Source organism: Apteryx mantelli, chromosome 1, assembly GCF_036417845.1.
Source record: "Apteryx mantelli isolate bAptMan1 chromosome 1, bAptMan1.hap1, whole genome shotgun sequence".
In the NCBI taxonomy this organism is placed as follows: Eukaryota; Metazoa; Chordata; class Aves; order Apterygiformes; family Apterygidae; genus Apteryx; species Apteryx mantelli.
Genome location: NC_089978.1, coordinates 74,850,865 through 74,869,114, shown reverse-complemented (window position 1 = coordinate 74,869,114; position 18,250 = coordinate 74,850,865). Strand labels below are relative to the sequence as shown.

Here is an 18,250-nt window from a genome sequence, read left to right as displayed (position 1 = left end):
GATGCTGTTGACAGACTTCTCAGTCCCAGCCAAGGCTCTATCACTTGTTTGTAGCTATTCTGGTGTAGTTGGTGATTATGTACCCATGGGCTGCATAATAATATAAAAGGACTTCTTGTCTGTAAACACAGCAGGCCCCTCATTATGATGACTGCTGAGACACAGCCCCCTCCAAAATTCAAGCTAATGCCTCATAGCAACTCGTGCCTCAAGGCCTACTTAAAAACTGTCTGTCTGAACACAGAGTTTCCTCCTCCCTGTTCCTGTGCTGGCTGCTACAGTGAGACTTTGTGCGAGGGCCAAGAAGGAGAAAAGGTTCTGCACAAAGGTACCTTGAGGCTTGGCTAAGCTTTATCTAGTCCTAACAGTAATGTGGTCCTCCGGAGCAAAATGGAAGTGGAGCACAGCATCTCTGCTCTCTGCCCCCACACAGCATTTCCAATGCAAATTGTAGGTGTTTGAATAAGTAGTGGTGCTAGGCATTGCTCGGGTCACGTATGAAAGGAAGGCTTTAAAATACTGAGATCCACAGCTAGCTGACAAAACTGAATCTTCCAGATGACTGTCCAGCCTGAGGGTCAGCATTTCCTGGTGAGAATGAATAATCTGACTTCCTCAGAAGTCACTGGAAGTTGTCTAAGCTCAACTGTATCTCATTCCTCCTCCAACTGATAAGTATTATTTACAAGACAACTACAGGAGCATCAAAACAAACTGTACTTTAATGTATATGTAATGGTATATTTCTAATACAGTTTATGGCATACACTCCTGAGTAAATAATACACTGCTGAGATGTTGCTGCCTCTTGTGTCAGCTCTGACATATGTTTAAAAGCAAACAGCCTCGCAAAATGTTACTGACAAGCCTACAGAGGCCAGGAAATCAAGGGTAATAACCACCCATCTAGGCTGAAACGTCATCTCATTTCATTCCCTGATGCTTTCTCTCTTCCCATCCACACCTTTGTAAAACCATGAGAATTAACAGCCTGGACTTCCAGCATGAACTATCTTTTTCTCGCTCTCGTAGATATACTTCAGATTTTCACTACTACTTTAAGGCCATATTTGTGGTTTAATTTGAAAAGACATGGTACCTGTGGGAATTAGTGAGGTGTCTTGCAAAAGCACGGGACTCTGTCTTGGAGGGGAATAGAAGTTATGAAGACAGTGATAAAACTAGGAACAGAGTACGGCGATATTGCAACTTGCAGCAGCCTTCACAGAAAAATAATTGCTGCTGCTATCAGATGAATGTTCTTATCATCTTGAAAATCACCAACCAGAAATCTCTATTTTGACTTCAAAGCAAATCCAGCACTGTCTCACCACAGGGCACTTACCACATTCATTAATTCACAGGGAAATTTCTTTTAATGTCTTGAATGCATATTTACAGCTTACTTTAAATTTCTCTTTAATATTACTTTATAATAAGAGAAAAGCACTCAAACATTCAACTCACATATAGGTTAATATACCATCCTCTGGAAATATCACAGAAAATAGGCAAATGGTCTTTAAGATTCCTGCAACTTATTTCTCTAATTCACTGACTCCATAAAACAATGACTGTGCCAATCACTCCAGGCCTTAATGCTCCTAGAAATAATGTATAAGCACTTAATGCATGATAGTGACACCAAGTATTGATGAAAAGTGTTATAGGCAAGATCAAGTAGCCTCATCAAATGCTAATTATCAAAGTGGGAAGTGAAACAGACTTACCAGTTCTAGACTTTTTCTTCCTTAATGGTATGTGTGTAAAAACAAACAAATGCACATAATGACAGCTGCAGCTGCATAAATACCCAGCTCCTTCCTGCAAAAAATGGTGCTAAATTTATATAATTTAGTATTTACTAAGGGTTTCCTCCAATCTGCAAATGTCTAAGGCTGTACGTAGAGCTAAGGCAGAATATTATGCCAGCCTATGCTAGCACCACATTGACCCTGATTCATAAGAGGCCAGAAATTCTAGACCATGTCACCACGTCTTCTGTGAACAGCTTGTGAAGCTACTTGGAGAGCTGGAAAAGTCATGTAAGCATGTTTCCTTAGCTTTCATTTCCACTATCCTGCAGTCTAAAGATGGCTACAAGTTGGAGAAAAAAAAAAGTTTTTGTCATCTTCTTCCATAGGTTCATCTGACATTACCATTTATAAGAGCACTGATTATTTTGGTTTGCAGTTTCTCAGCTCCCCCAAATGAGGACTAATTACGTATCATGTGGATAAGGATCATGAGAATTATATTTTATTCAGCTTTGTTTCTCTCTCAGAGTAACCCTTTCAGCACTTAGCAGCCATATTCTGGCTCTCTGCCATGCTATCGGAGGTTTTATAGTAAATGGATTCTTGCAATGCCGGGATCAAACAATGTGAAAAATCACAGGTGGAGAGACAGGAAAGCTTAAAGTGAGGGCTTGCCCTCTAAAAGATGTTAATTTAATCACAAGTTTGTAATTATTCTTTTGATAATTGAACAATAAACTCATCAGGAGCCTGTGCAATGGCTCCACTAAGAGTTCCCCTTCAGGGAAATTGTAATATTAGACAAATAAACAAGAAAAAAAGCCAAACAAACAAAAAGGGAAAAATACACATTGCAGACATTTCTGCTAAAATGTCGTGCATGTACACATAGCATCTGCTGGATGGACAGGATTTTGTGGTATAGTGTAAATATCAAGAGAGTGCCTTGCTTGTTCCTGAGTATCCAAAATCAGTAGTTGACTGGCAGGTAGCTTAAAGCCTCAGGATTAGCCCTATGCAAAAATGATTTCAGTGGAAAAATGTTTTTGGGTTACTACCCTGAGGAGCATGTGGAAAAAAAAAATTGTTTTTGTTTTACAGTGAACAGGATTTCATAACACCCTCCTAAAGCATATCCTTCTTACCTAGATCCAGTAAAAAATTAGGTTTTGTGGTTCTTGAAAAAATCTTTCAAATTGTATTTATGATGAGACGAATTATGGGATAAAGAGAAAACATTGTCTCTGAAAGCGGGTAGTTTCTGAAAGGTGATTCTGCTTTGACCCGGATTGTTGGTAGCTTATGTCAATATGAGTCAATAGACTCAGTCAGTTAATGTGTCTCATTTGCAACAGTTTTGATGAATAATGTAATATATCCCAATGCACACAGAGTACATTTAAAGACCTGTTGGTAGCTATAAAAAACATAGCTTACATGCCTGCCTGAAACACTCTGCTTTAAAAAAACCCAACTCCTCCCCGCCTCCAAAAGCCCCCCAACAAAAGTTTATTGTAAAGTTACTTAAAACAGAGATGCAAATAATAGCCAGTGTTTGGATCCAGTTCTAAATAATTGAGAGTAGAGTTGGGAATATACAAAGACAGGGAGTAGTTTATGTTAGACTTCAATGAAGTCTCTTGCACTGTTTTTATGATATATTTGGACCTAAATGACAGAAACATAGATTGGATCAACTGTTATTATCTCTCTTTTTCCTTTTTGAGTGGTGAGATCCCCTGAGACAGCTGCCATTGGTTTCAGCTGTCTAAATCTCATTAATATATGTCTAGTCAGTTTGTTGTTCACAGCATAACAGCAGGGCAGGTTGTATACAATTTGGACTCCAAACCAAACTGAAAAATATCTGAATTTCTCTCCTTTTCTCAGAGCCTGTTGAACACTTGAAAATACAAGGTTCATATTTAGTCTTTGGATTTTAAGTATAATCTCTATGCTTCTCATGGTTAGCACTTTTAGATTATCAGTCAAGGCTCAACCGCAGCTCTGCTATTACATTTTCTCAGCTAAAACTCAGGACTTCTAAGTAACTGATAAGGAGTCACATTTCCAAATGATTTATATAGAGAGACTTTTTATTTCAAATACTATCAGTGTCTGGGACTGGGATCGTGCAAGACATTGCTCTCAGCTTTTCCTGAATGTGTGGTCTCTGGTTAGGAGCCTGTACTAATACACACAGATACAAATGGATTTTCTGTGCATGGTGATGAATTGTTCAAAATACACATACAAGTTCCTTTGGTGAGGAGGGTCTTTTCCTCCGCACTCAACTATTATGCTGGTGTGCACAAAGCCACGCTTCATTATTCATGAGATGCATTTTCCTTCAAAAAACCAGGGGTTTTGGAGCAGTACTGGCCTATGACCTTTCCAAATAGCAGGGTAGAATAATTCATAAGGGGTGAAAATGGAAGCAGGATGAGCCACCTGAGGCCTAGGCACGGTTACTGCCCAGCGGGACCTCCCTAGCACCCTGGGGAGTCTCAATTACGACCACCTCCTCTGCACCCGTAATCAAATTCAGCTTCAGCTCTATCCCAGGCCTGCAGCATTACTTACATCTTCAATAAAAATCCATTTCACCAGCACGTTAGGATATTCTCCATGATGGACAGCCACTATTACCTTTCAGATGGAGTTCTTATGTTTAATGAGTGATATTCAGCACGCAGGCATAAAACATACAGCATGTAAATTTGGCTGCAAGGGAAATGAAAATCCCAGCCCCACCTCTTTCAAAATAAATGCTTTGTATCTTGACTATTGTGGTTTTCCAGTCTGCACTGATTTGGTGCTATTTTATCCAGCTAATGTGGCTTGAAGTTGATTGTTCTACCTTTGAGCATCCCTAGACTTGCAATCAATTAAAGTATTTTTAGGCCTCATTCATTTCCAAATGCATCTTAGCTAGCAGGAAACAGCCGAGTTGGTTCTACTTAAAGAACACAAACATGTTATCGAAGGCCTGTAGTCTTCATTTATTAAGTTAACAATATGTAGAAATGCTTTCAAAACATGTGATTTCATACTCTGGTCTTGTTCTTGTGCATGTCAGTGCTCAAAATGTATAAATATGTGTCCTCCTAGAGAAGCAGGAGGCTTATAACAGTCTAACAACTCACACAAAGAAAACCCATGTGAACACAGCATGAAAGTCTGGTTTCAATTGATACAAACTGACAAAAGCCACAAGAATATAGTCCCATGTATGAAATTACTTTTAAGAGGTGAAAATATATTCCACATTTACTGAAACAACTACAATTTGTGCCTACATTTTAGGTTCCTGCAGTGGGAAGCCTTCAAGGCCTCTGTTCCCTATCAAGTCAGTAGAGGGAAGGAAGGTGCCCCTGAAGGTCTCCTGCAGAAAATCCTGTCTGCCAGATGTAAGCACCTCAGATCCTTAGGGAAAATGGGTGCTTGCTTTAAGAAGACTTTTTCACAGGGCACCAGTGGGTTGCCTATGGTAAGGGACTGGATGCCATTCAAGAACTTCTGTGATGTAATTCTGCTTGTTTGAGGGACAAGACGCAGGAAAAGGTGTGTGGGACTTTCTAAAAAGGTAGAAAAATCATCCAGTTAAGTAAATACCAATCCTCATACATACTGGAGAAACTCATGTCTACTGAAGTGAATAAAACTCCTTTATTTCTTTTTCTAAGGAGATCTGCTAAATAAACAATGGTAAAGTGCCTGGAAATTTCAAGAACATGATATAAAAACACAACAAACTAAATTTAGATTCTAATGGTAAAAGGAAAGGCATAAGTTTGCCAGATAGTCAGCAGTGAAACTGCAAATTTGTTGTTTCCCCTATAAAAAATATACTTTGGCTGAATTTGCTGCAAACCAGCAGGGACCTGAGATGGTTAAGCCATTCAAGGGCTGTGATGGTGACTTGTAGGGAACAGTGGTTCCTCTTCAAGGGAGGAAAGAAAAGGTGAGACATCTGCGTGTGGAAGAGCTCACCCATAAGGTCGGCAGCTACCTGCACAGCCTTCTTACCAACCCACCCACGCTCTCAGTAACACCACAGTGGAGTAAGTTTGCAGGTTGTCGGGATGCCAAATCCCTAACGAGACATACAGAACATTTACCTTAAAGATGCCAGACACATTTTAGAACAAAAACAATCCAGAGACAAGATTCTCGTTGCCCTGAATGCCTGTACATGAGAGCTCAGGGGTCTGTTGCTCGCGGTACTTTGGTGGGCATTCAGCCACTTGAATAAAAGAGGAACGCTGAACTGATTTTTCTGTCTGGGGCTGCAGTATCATTAATTGTTTCAGAGCCATGTCAGGTCCAAGCAGATGGCAGAGAAGGAAGTGAGTTTCTGACATTTTGATTTAAAATGTAATCCCTATAATTATGGTATTAATAGATATATAAATATAGATGCTATTTGTTTTGTAAGAGGTGAATTCAAATTCTTTGTAGAGCTAACCAAGAAAGCTGAAAGCAGGAGAATTCATGTGGGTAGCTCTTGTGATTTTATTGCAAGCATTTCAATAGTGAGGCATTTTTCTGAAGGTTCTTGCTCCTACAGTTAAGAGAATATAATGAGAATGTCAGCTCTGCTTTTTTTTAACAGATCCATATTTCTAGCAAAGTTTGAAATATAATTTTTTAAATTTCTCAAAGCCGAAAGCAATAAAAAGGCACCAGAAAGCAGACATATGTATTTGTGCATGCAAATGTCACATTTTTGGTGACTGGGTCCTCAGGGCTGCAATAATGGGCATCAACAAAGGGAAACCTCTTTTCACTAAGTTTGGTCTGAACCACCAGGTCTCTTCTTTCCCTCTCTTGGATTTTGGCTAAGAAATTTTTGGCCAGTGCTGATCAAGGCAAGTGCTCTGCTGCCTTCTCTGCGAACTTGCTCTTTGCTTTCAGGCGGAAGACTCGATCCCCACACTGGGGGCTGCAGCACTGTCCCTGCGTCAGCCTGTCTCTGCTCTGGCACACTTGAGTGGTTTCATTATACCCCAGCCTTAGCTTTGCTTTTGCACTTAACACTGATTACATGTCTTCCTTTCTGCTGCAGAGAAAGAGCCCAACTAACCTTCCACAGGATTGAAATTTGATAACCATAATTTACTCTGGAGAACATGTTCCTCCACCGCTTGTCGAAATAAAATACAAGAGTGTGTGGTGGAGCAGATCATTGACCAGCACATGAAAGGGAATGGTCCTATCATGATCCGGAAACTTAAGCAGCATTTTGTTATGAGAAATTTGTAGCCTTTTAACTTATCAAAGATATATCCTGGAAAAACAATCTCTGCTTGTCCAGGCAGATTTGAAGACTTTTATTTATCTGTGATTTCCAGAAGTTTGTCAAACTGTCAGGTCAAGAGCCAGTGGCCAGCAAATAAGGTAGTCCATCCAGAGCTAGTATATCTGTGTGAGCGCTGCACACACGGAGAACTGCTGGGATGTGCTGGATACATTGCGCTTGTGCTGCCCAGCCTGCATGCACATCTGTGCCTCATGGGAGATGCTTCTGGAAAGTGCTGGATGGACTTACTGTGCCCTCATAGACCAACTGTACAGAAATTCTGGAGAGAAATATGTGAGCCCCAATGGCCCTTTGTGTTCCCAACCAGTTGTGCCCAAGTGCCACAATGATCTTCAAAATGAGTGGAATTTTTGCACTCCAGTTATTCTGTTAAAAAGGGGGAGAGTAATTATGCACTTCCTGCTTTATCATCTAATTTTTGTGTCTTATTAGCTTAGAGTGAGCCTGCACATTACTCTAGCAAAGTGTGTGCACGATTTTTTCTCGACTAATATAAGAACAGAAAAGCCACAGACTGTCATCTCTGTGAAGTCCAAACGTGTCACACAGAGTGCCAAAAAGCTGGGTGTCATTTACTTGATGAGCTAGGGACCCTCACCCATGTCTAGTACTTATGCTGTTGCACAGTTGTCCCAGGATATCTTGGCACACGTAGTGCTTTGTGTGGGGGCCGTATCCTCACCTTCAGCATCCCGCTGAGGGGGTGAAACAGAAGAGAAGACTTTACGACAAAGAGACCCTGCCTGGAAAAGGCAGGAGGGAGGAAATGAGCAGTGGTACAGAGTTGCTTTGCTGGCTCCTACATGCGGACAAGGAGCGGAGGGGAAGCGTGCAGCTGAGGTCTAAGCAGAGTGCACTGCCCTGCCATGGCAGTGTCTCCTCAGCCTGCTGTTTCAGCTGGCCCTGCTGCACACGTCAGTGCTGCACACAGGCACCCTGCCTTCCCCGATGTTCCTTCAAACCTGTGCTGCAGGGGCTTGAGAGCCCGATCGTGCAGCCAGTGGCAGCATGGCACATACGTGAAGAATATGACCCTTGCTTCACAGTTCGTGGCACAAGTGTGTGTTGGAGGCCCTGGGGCAGGTTTAGACGTGAGGAAAGTCACACTGGTCCCCACTGCGGGGCCCCACCAGAGCTGTAAATGGGCATAAATAAGCATTCCTGCCTAAAGCAGCCCGATCCGCCCCTGCGCTTCATTGCTTGTTGCCATTCACACACTCTCCCAGTTGTCTGCACGCATACCAGCATGGCCAGCAGCTGTACCGTGGATCGCTTCCAGACTCGGGTCACTGCATGGGTGCGCACACATTTGTCCCAGTCCAGCAACACAGGTGCGAGGGGCAGGAATGCACAGCCAGGGACAGGAAAAGGGCAGGACTGCTTTTTTTCAGCAGAGTGCAGTATTAAATGATGGGTGGAAAAACCCTGTTACGCTTAGGTTACCTCCACATTAGCAAGCAGTGCAGACCAAAAGGAGCTATCTGTAGAGCGAAGCTGTTGGTGCTGAGGACCTGGTGTCAACAGCAAACATGTTTTGGGGCTTTTTACTTAGAGCAGTTCTGGTTGGGTCCCATGGACTGATTGCCTGTTTGTGGCTGGAGTGCATGGGTGTGCTCTGGAAATGCATGCTCTAGTTTAGGTTCATCTGAAAGAAATCCTGTTAATGTGGTCTGAGTCTGCTCCATGGTGCAAACCAAAGCACAGTAAGAGGGCAACAACTGGGTGATTCACTTCAGCAGTGAACTCCTGATCCACACTAAAACGCTAGTGTAGTTGCACACTTCATTTTCTCAGGCACACTGTACCGATGCTTTAAGAGAAGCTAAGCTGCACACAAAGTGTGTAGAAGATCGTGCAATTATTATTCTCCATTTTCTTCTGCTTCTTCAAACTGCAAATTACCATTTGGATTCCCTTATCCACTGAAACAGTGGGCAATTGCAAGGGATTTCAGCATATCCCTGGTGAGTTTGGCTCATATCTCTGCCAGGACTTCAGAAGACATAGCTCAGAAGTTCCTTTTCAGTTCTGCTGGAATTTTCAAGAGAATGTGCCTTTGCTCCCTCTCATTAGAAAGGAGAATGGAGGGAAGGGCCTGTACAATCAGCACGTATGCTAATTTAAAACCTTGTTGAGTTGTTGAGCTACCAGCCAGGTGCAACACTTATTAAAGTACAGTGCATTTGTTTTTCTTCCAGTAAACTATAGAGAAATAATTACTGTAAAAATCTTTTTTATTCCTGATGTGTACCCAAGCATATGAATTTCATACTAACGTTGTTACCCTACAGGACATCAAATACATTTGGGAGTAAAGGTGATAAGATCACTCAAAATTATTACTTTCTGTAACTGCAAGTGATGGAATATAAGCTGCATTATAAATAAATAAATTATTTATACGATTAAATTTTTTAATACATTGCATTACTGCAAAACAAATCTAACATTATTTGGCCTTATTCTTCAGCTTCTCATACCTGTCCAGTGATTAATGCATGTGGAAGACAGATGCAAAATACTGTCAAATTAGAACGACAGCACTTTAAAACAACTTTGCATAGGTGTAAATTACTTTGAAAGAGGTGAGGCAATGACAAATCAGGCCCTCTGGGCTGTGTGCTTTCAACAACCAGCTTACAAAGCTGTGTATTTTCCTGGCTTTGCAAATACATGCATCACCAAGCTGATAGTTCTGATTTCTGAGACACATTCTTTCAAAATGGACTTTTAGCAGCAATCTGAGCTGCTCCTTTCTGGCTGTGCAGATGCACAAAAGACTTAGAACTAGGTCACTATTTCTTTATTATTATCACAGTAATTCTACTCATCTGTCTTAACAAATGGGCACAGTGATTATTTTGATCTTTTAGTGAGAGTTGTAGGGGGAGGAGAAGGAAACATATGAACCAGCTGAAAGGCTGTCTATCAAGTGTCAGCCTAGAGATAATTGTTACTGTGAGCCTGAAATATCCCAATTTAGGGCTGGGGAGAGAAATGAGAACGAGAACAAGACCTTTAAGTACCCCCTCAGTTAGAAAATTAAAACAAAATAATAACATTTTATGGCAGTTAGAAGTTAATGTCATTGAAAGAAGTAAGTCAGTGAAAAGCAGAATGGTGCGTATAGTGTGCAATTATGCAAAAACCACTTCCATGTGTTCAGCTACCATCTAGGTGCTTGTGATGTTATAAGTCTAATAAATGGGGCTGTTTATGTAACTAGCCTCTCCTCAGCTCAGCGTTACAGTTCATTTATGCATCATTGTTACCTGGGCTGGAGCACTGGATGAAAGATGAGTCAAGTCTCCGATTCTGGCAGCAGCTCGCGGGTCACTAGAGCTGATCAAAACGGGAGCACTAATTTCCATGGAGTGCCTGTTACTCATGGCCTGGGAGGATTTGTGTGTCATACTGAGAGCAGTGAAGGAGTGGCGTTTCTTGGCATTCTTCTTGCCCTCAATGTGCCTCTGGATGGCACTGACCGCTCCTGTACTGTTTAAGGTAGAGCACGGCGCCAAATTGACTGCCATGGTGGTGTCAGATGGCAAAGGGACATCACAGCCAGACGCGGCAGCTAAGCATGTCTTGTCCATCTCAATAAGTTGTTTAGCTGATTCGTTGAGCTGAGGGCAGAGAAAAAAAAAAGAAAGAAAAGAAAGAAAGAAAAAAAAATAAGGGGGAACATTAACAACCTGTCGCAGCTTGCCGGTGGTGTCTGCTGGACCTGCCAGGGCCACTCTTGGAAAAGCACCACGCTCCTTTCCCAGCGGTGGGGAGGAAGCAGGGACGGCTGTGCTGGCCCCAGCTCTGGCAGGGGGATGACGCTGAGCACTGCAATGGCGAGGGAGGGTGTCAGGGCCCATGCATCGCACACCTGGAGGCTCTGCCCTCACAAATAGGGCGCTTGGGAAATATTTAAATCCGACCTGGTTTTATCATTTGTCTGTGATCTCTCTGTCTGCCAGACAGGTCCCTGTGACTCAAACAAGCAATTCTTGTGTGTCAAAACCTGCCCCAAGCCTTCCAGTCCCCAAAGCCCTACAACACCTACAGTGTAGCATTACTATCCAGCTCCAGGGAGAGGCTCAGCTTATTTAACTTTCTGAAGTTGGGCAAATTATTTCCATCCTCTTTCTAACGCCAGATAAACAGAAAGAGAGATGCAGAAAAAGTATTCAAGAGAGTTAAGCTAAAACCGGACACCCCAAATTGGAGGCAATTCAAACTATGACATTTCAAAACAATGTTCCCCCAAACAGCCTGTCTAAGGCTGTGGAGACGCAGCTAGGGGTAGAAGTCAAGAGTACCTGTGTTCCTGACACAATCACCACGGCACCCTGATTTCTTCTTGCCAACACCTCTCACAGTTCAGATGCCAGTCTGCTGATGTCTGCTCTGGTTTGTACCACAGCACAAAACATTGCTCTTGGGCAACATTTATTCTACTGTGATCACTAGCGAGGTGTTGGCACATACAGGAGCAGGTAACAGCATCAGAGACTCTATCAGTGTCACACCGTCTACAGCTTGCCAGCATCCCCATTAATTCCTCGCTATTCACAGGCTCATCATCATAAGCATATTCTTGAAGTTTGCTACACAGGCTTTTGAGACAGCTTTTAAAACTTTCTGAATTTATATCCCTGCCTTCCACCTGCCGTAGGTCATCTTAATGCAAAAACAAAACGAAGGCATTTTTCCAGCTGTATCACTTCTGCTGGGGAGGATCATGATGGCCCCCGCGTCACTGGCTCAGGGTCTAACTTAAAAAATTGTTTTCAGCAGTCCTACTGAAGGGTTGAAAACTTGGCCTTCAGTCCACACAGAAAGCAGAATGTTAGGATACCACCAAGGTCTGTTTTCAGCCCACTGTTCTTTATTCAATCAAAACTCACAGATAACCTCATGCTAAAAATGCGGAAGGCATGCTGTGTGGGACAACCTGTCTCCAAAGCATCTTGCCTCCTAGCTACAATAACCTGTACAGGAAAGCTACTTCTTACACAGACAATTTTTAAGCGCATGGGGTGCTACAGTCACTGATATATGAAATACACTCTGAAGTTAGCAGCGTTTTTTGCAGAGTGTTCATTGCCAATAGATCTTCCCTCAAGGGGTGCTAACAGCTGAGGGAGAATGCCACATTTTGCCAACAGACCTTTATATTAAACTAGGATGCAACACAATATGTTTGCATTTAATGAATAAAAACAACATATGAAACAGAGAACCATGGCTAACACATACATGCTTTTGCATACACTACCATTCTAAGGCCCACATAAACCAGAGGTACATGAAATACTATTCTGGACCCCCCAAAAGACTATTTTTATTACTATATTCACTGTATAAATTATGACAGCATCCAAGAAACTCAGTCAAGGACAAGGACTTCCTAGGCTCCAAAAAAAAAGAAAAAGAAGCATTGCTGCTCCAAGCTAAGCCACTTTAAAAACCTAATACAATATGTGAAAATAAAAAGGGAAAAGAGAGGAAAGGGAAAGATAGCAATAATAGAAGCGTGAAGCTAAACAAATGTGTAATTGAGTAGCTTTTATGGCTTCAAATCACTGCGACCATGCTGTAAATACAAATAAGAAATAGATATTGTCAGCCTTATGCCAGTCTTCCTAAATTTGAAAGTACTTTGGTCTCCACAAGGGCTCACTTCTGAGTAAAAGGCAATAAACACGCTAACGCCTAGAAAGTAAACACTGACTTGCAGGATGCTTCATTCAGTGACAGCCTCCACCAAGTCAACCAAGAGCCTCCAGTTAATGATGCTCCACCACTGTTGGAGCTGCTGGGCATCCTGCTCCCATTCAATTAGCAGGCCATTTTCCCAGCTGCACTCTCCAATATGAGCCCACGCTTACAGCCGACATAGTGCACTGCACCTGCCAGTCTTTGCCAGTAACAGCTGATCCCATTTCAGATTCTTCAAGAATGTCCATTATTTCCCACTTCATCACGCTCTAAATTGGTACAACCTAATATTTGCCAGAAGGCTCCAAGTTGCAAGGAAACCAGATGGTTCCCCTCCCCTAAGTAGGTGTTATGGCTCTGCTTACCCAATTGATGGAGATACTCTAGCTGAATTATTTGAAATGTTAAGGAGAAAAGGAGAAGGACATCAAATATGCATGATTCTTTTCTACAGACAGGGTGAGCAAATACTTTGCTAGTCACTATTAATCAGGACAACAATATGTTTTTAACCCTTTTATATAAGAATATATAAAGGGTCAAAAAAAGAATTTTGAACTCCCTGATTTTACAGCAACGCTCCATATAGACAGAGAAGTGCTCCAGCTCCTAATATCAAAACTCTGATTTCTCTTGCAAGAATTAGATTATAAATCTCACTGGCTGGAATCCAATTAACCACTGAATCTGTTCCTTTTAAAACAACATTTACTTTTTTTGTTCAAAGCAAAACCTAGTTAAAAAGGTCAGTAAGAGAGCTAGCATCTAACATGGAGTGATAAAAAATAGCCTTGTACTGATGTAAAAAAATCATTCTCAATATCAGTAGAAGATGTGAAGCAAAAAGAAAATCACTTCCAAAAACAGTCAAGCTAATGAACTACTGGGACTGTCAAAGCCTTCCTGAAATACTAGAAAAAAAGTATTTTGGTCTGGCAAGGCAAAAAATGCTTTGTAGCTTCACCACTTTATTTTTGTACTGAACTCTTGTTTTTGAACAACTTTGCCCATGGGTGCTGGGAAGTACTTCCCAAATAGGTTATGAATACCATAGAAAAGGTTCTGCTTTCTACCTAGCAAAAGCAAACAGCACTGTCTTTTCATAAAAAACTTTCATAAGTTCTTTATGAACATGATTTTAAACATGATTGCAATTTTTTTACTCTAAACTCTGAATATCTAAACAAAGCACTGCTTTCTGGTGTCTGTCTTCTGATCTTCATCCAGATTCGGTTCCAGAGGAGAAGCTTAATGTAAAGGTCTGACCCACAGCCAGTCTCAGGAATTCGACGTTTCTGAAAGACTGTACCTCCTACAACAACCCCTAATACCAGAATTCGGCTTTCTTGCTCATTTTTGATCCTTCCTCTAAAAAGAACCTGTGTTTGAAATTCTGGTCCTGCTACTCCCAAATAGTAAAATACCCTTGCAGTTGCAGCGGGACTGATTTTACCCCAGATCTATCCTATAATAATGAGAAGTCCTAGAAAACTCAGTATACAATGCAGAGGGATACGGCCTGGATTTGGATGCCAAACCAGTTAGACAGTCCCAGCGGTCCTGCAATCTTGGGTCTGGGAATGCAAAATCCTGCAAGGCTAAGCCTTAAATTAGGTGAGGGACAATGCTGCATAAGGGATGTGATGAAACACTACAGTAAAACTGTTCACAGGGTCTCAGCGAATACTGAATGGGGGTACTGCATGATAAGATAAGGATGTACCAGCCTCAGTTTATAGAGTTACTGTGCCTGTTTCTTATGCAGGTATTCCCCAGTTCTTAGGAACTGTACTTGAGACAGCTTCAGTTCATCTAATTTTGAGTGTGAAGGAGGGTGCATTCGGAATATGCCTTTGTACTGAGCCTTGTTCACCTCCAAACAACCTTCTCCCTCAAAGGGAGCAGTAATCAAGCTCCGCTCATTAAAAATTTGCTGACCTTGATCTGAGAGCCACACTGCTCTCCCAGCCACAATACAAGCTGTCATGAGTTTGGCCACCAGCCAGACAGTCCATACAATATGAACTGAGAGGTTTTTTTTTTCTTCTTCTGGCTTTTAGATACGACTCTTTTAGATAGTTTATTTGAGACTTTACCATATGGGCAACAAAGGTACAAGCATTAAGCTACCTCACTCAGGACTTGTCCACTGCCAAAATTATTGTTTTATTAGTCTCTAGATAAGCCTTACTTTTCTGCAGAATGCATTATGATGGCTTTTTCTCTCTCTCCCTCCCTCCCTCTCTGTTGCACATCCTCACATACCCCCAAACCCCTACCCCCAGCCCCCTACCCCCCACCAATTTCTGATACATGTGTGTTTAAAAGGGACTAGCTGGCAACAGTTTGAACAGATTTCTCAGTTAAGGATGAGCAGATACAAGAGAGAGACTGTCACCTGCACTGTGTATTCCAACATGGACCTAGATATTCCCTGTATGTCACAATGTAATTTAATGAACTATAGTTTCAATGTGCAGCATTGTGCACCTACCTACACACTCAAGCTGGGATGAAGAATGAGAAAAGAGTTACTTGTCCATTGTGGACTGGGTAGGTTCATAATTCTAGTTTTAGATCAAATAGAAAATTTTTATTCCATAGAACAAGGTAGAAGTGAGGGAGATTTGGGTCAAATTTAAATGATTAACCTTTGCTGCTCTAGTCTGTAAGAGCGATATTTAAGGTAACTATTTTCTTAACATGCCTGAACCAGAAGAGATCACAATATATGCTCAGTTACACCAGCAAAAACATGACATTGCCAGCATAACTTATTTTCTTTGGGAAACCAATATACATCCGTAATGGCAAGCCCACTATTTTACTAATAGAAACTGCATCTCCCCTGACAAATGTGCCAGTGTGTTTATATTAATCAGTGGTACTGGCAAAATTATTCTAGTGTAGTTTAGACCTCCAAGGGACACTCTGATACACAGTGGTCACCAGAGCAGCTCCTGGGTTGTTGCAGTTCACTAATGGCACTGTCTTCTGTAAGACAGAAGACATTAAGTCTTATTCTGCTACTGAATACTCTTACCTTTCTAGTCATTTATGTCTGGGTAATGGATTCATTTCTGACTGATATCTGACCTACTAAAGATAGACCCTCACTCTGTTTCTGATTTAGCAACATACTTCAGCACATACTTAATACAATGCACAGACCAAAGTGCCACTAATGGAACGAAAATGCCATTCTTTTCAGAATAAGGAAGGATTGCTTAAATTCTCAGTGTTAAGCACATGCTTAAGTGACTTTGTTAACCTGGAGCCAGTTTGAACCAGAAAGTACAATTTATTAAGGCTTTCAGGAAAACACTGCTTTATTTGGTCTGCAAGCTTTCTGCTGTCTCCATAGAAAGAAATACCTAAGTGATGGTGCAGTGCAAATACAGGTGTAAACTCAGAAGTATGGCCCCTTCAGGCCCCTTTGAAAAGAAAAAGGTTAAAAAATCCCACAAATCCATGAATAGCTAGTAAAAAAGGATAAAATGGCCAGAAAAAAATATCTTGGTCAAGGTCTTAGAGAGGCACCACTAAGCAGAGCAAAAAGAAAAAATAAAACTATTTATAAAACTTCTTCAGAATGCCTCCTTGAAAAGACTGATAATATTTTCACCCAGAGAGTGCTAATTTTTATACTTTACAGTTCATAAACATTGAGAAGATCATGCACATCCCTGTGTTATGCCTTGCAGAAACTTTGGTAATTTGGAGTTATGTAGCTGATTTTGTGACTAAAATAAGCAGTCTGAATTTATTACAGTGTTTTCAGTTCGGAGTAGGTACTTTCAGAAAATATTATGTTCTTATGCCCCCATTGAATTGACTTCACTAGGATTATAATTTATGCTCTGAAGCACAGTGAGGTTATTAAATAAGCAAGGGCAAAACTGCACAAGAGTCTCTGTGTCTGCTAGGTTCCTGAGAGGACTCCATCTTTGAAAGCATTCAACCTTTTCACCCCCCAAAAGCAACATTTCAAAAAGTTAAAGAAGCTTTTCCTTATTGTTATCCATTTTTGCAAATGCAGGGTAAAACCCTTCTTCTACTAAAGCCAAATAGTAAAAATGTCCTTTGACTCAAACGGGCATTAGGAGAAAGTACATAACACTTTATCTAAAACTTTAAATGTTCATTGGGTAAGTTAGTACAATCCATGCACAGCAGTTCCAAAAGCTTACTAACGGGATATTAACAGATAAAGCTGTGCCAAAGGCTCTTCAACCAAGTCAAACCGAATGCATCTATAATTTTCCTCTTTTATATGTTTTGCAAATGCTGAATAAAAAATATTTAGAGAAAGTTCTCCATGAACAGTTTAAATGCACTGGGCAGAAGTTACAAAATTCTATCTCAAGTATTCATTTTTGCATCATCTTTTAACAAAGAATCGTTGGTAAGGCACAATTTACAAGAAATTATTATAATTAAAATAGAGCTTTATTTAATGTTTTTGTGTTAATCTTTGTAACAATCCACTACTGCCTTTTTAAGTTTATTGCCAGGAAGGGACAAGCAAATGTGGAACAGATTTTCTGCAAGCAGTTTATCCACCATGGAAGATAGATTTCTGAAACCCTAAACTGTGATTGAGAACAGAATTATTTATTCCATGCACCTAGAAAATACAAGAAATATAGCATATGCACTTTCTTGGACACATTCACACAGAATGATAGCTGCAAAAATAATTTTTTAGGACACATCTCAAACTCAAAGCACCCTGTTCCTCTACTCATAGGCTGAGGTGCCTCTCTCACTCTCTTTTCCAAAAGCTTGATAAACATGTTAGCATGTTCTTGGAGAAGGAAGAGAAGTCCCTAAACATACCATCATCTAGCAGATAGCTTTCCTAATAAGGGTCATACATATACGCAATTATATATAGTCTGGAAAAAAGCAAGCCAATCATTTTTGTCTACAGCATGGTTCCTTGAAATGTAGAACTGTTTAGTAATCTCTTTCCCTGTCTTACAAGATCTTTCTCATTTAGCAGCAGTGTCACTTCTAACACATGGAGAGGCCAAAGGAATGTAACATATTAGAACAGCATGTGCTTGGACGAGCGTGTCATCATGATCTTGCAGAATGAAAATAAATGATGCGTGCAGCAGAAGTAAACACTAAGCCTTGGGTGGTGAACTGGGAATTTTTTTTTTCTTTTCCTTTTTTCCAAACAATCTTAAGATGGAAATGGTTCTCAGGGATATAGAACAAACACATGGCTCAGTGAAACCCACAAAATGTACAATCTGCTGCAAAGTCTGCTCAGGAGCAAAGCATAACTAGTAAACTTACGGAAACTAACTTCCAAATGCTGAGAAGAACGAATATACAAATAAATGCAATGGCATTAAAAATAGAGGAACTCACTAAAAAGAAGTATGTTTCCACATTCCCCACCATCCCCTGAAACAACTCTAGCTACCTAGCCTTCAGCTGAGTATGA

The 18,250-nt window shown here is 41.0% G+C and overlaps 1 protein-coding gene across 1 annotated transcript in view; it reads right to left on the bottom strand.

The window, feature by feature from the left end:
• The window catches only part of SH3RF3 (SH3 domain containing ring finger 3), a 259,303-nt gene that overhangs the window by 53,674 nt on the left and 187,379 nt on the right, over positions 1 to 18,250 (bottom strand). Inside the window, exon 4 of the mRNA XM_067295285.1 lies at positions 10,353 to 10,706. Coding sequence (XP_067151386.1) covers positions 10,353 to 10,706 — 354 coding nt within the window. The remainder of the gene's footprint in view (positions 1 to 10,352; positions 10,707 to 18,250) is intronic.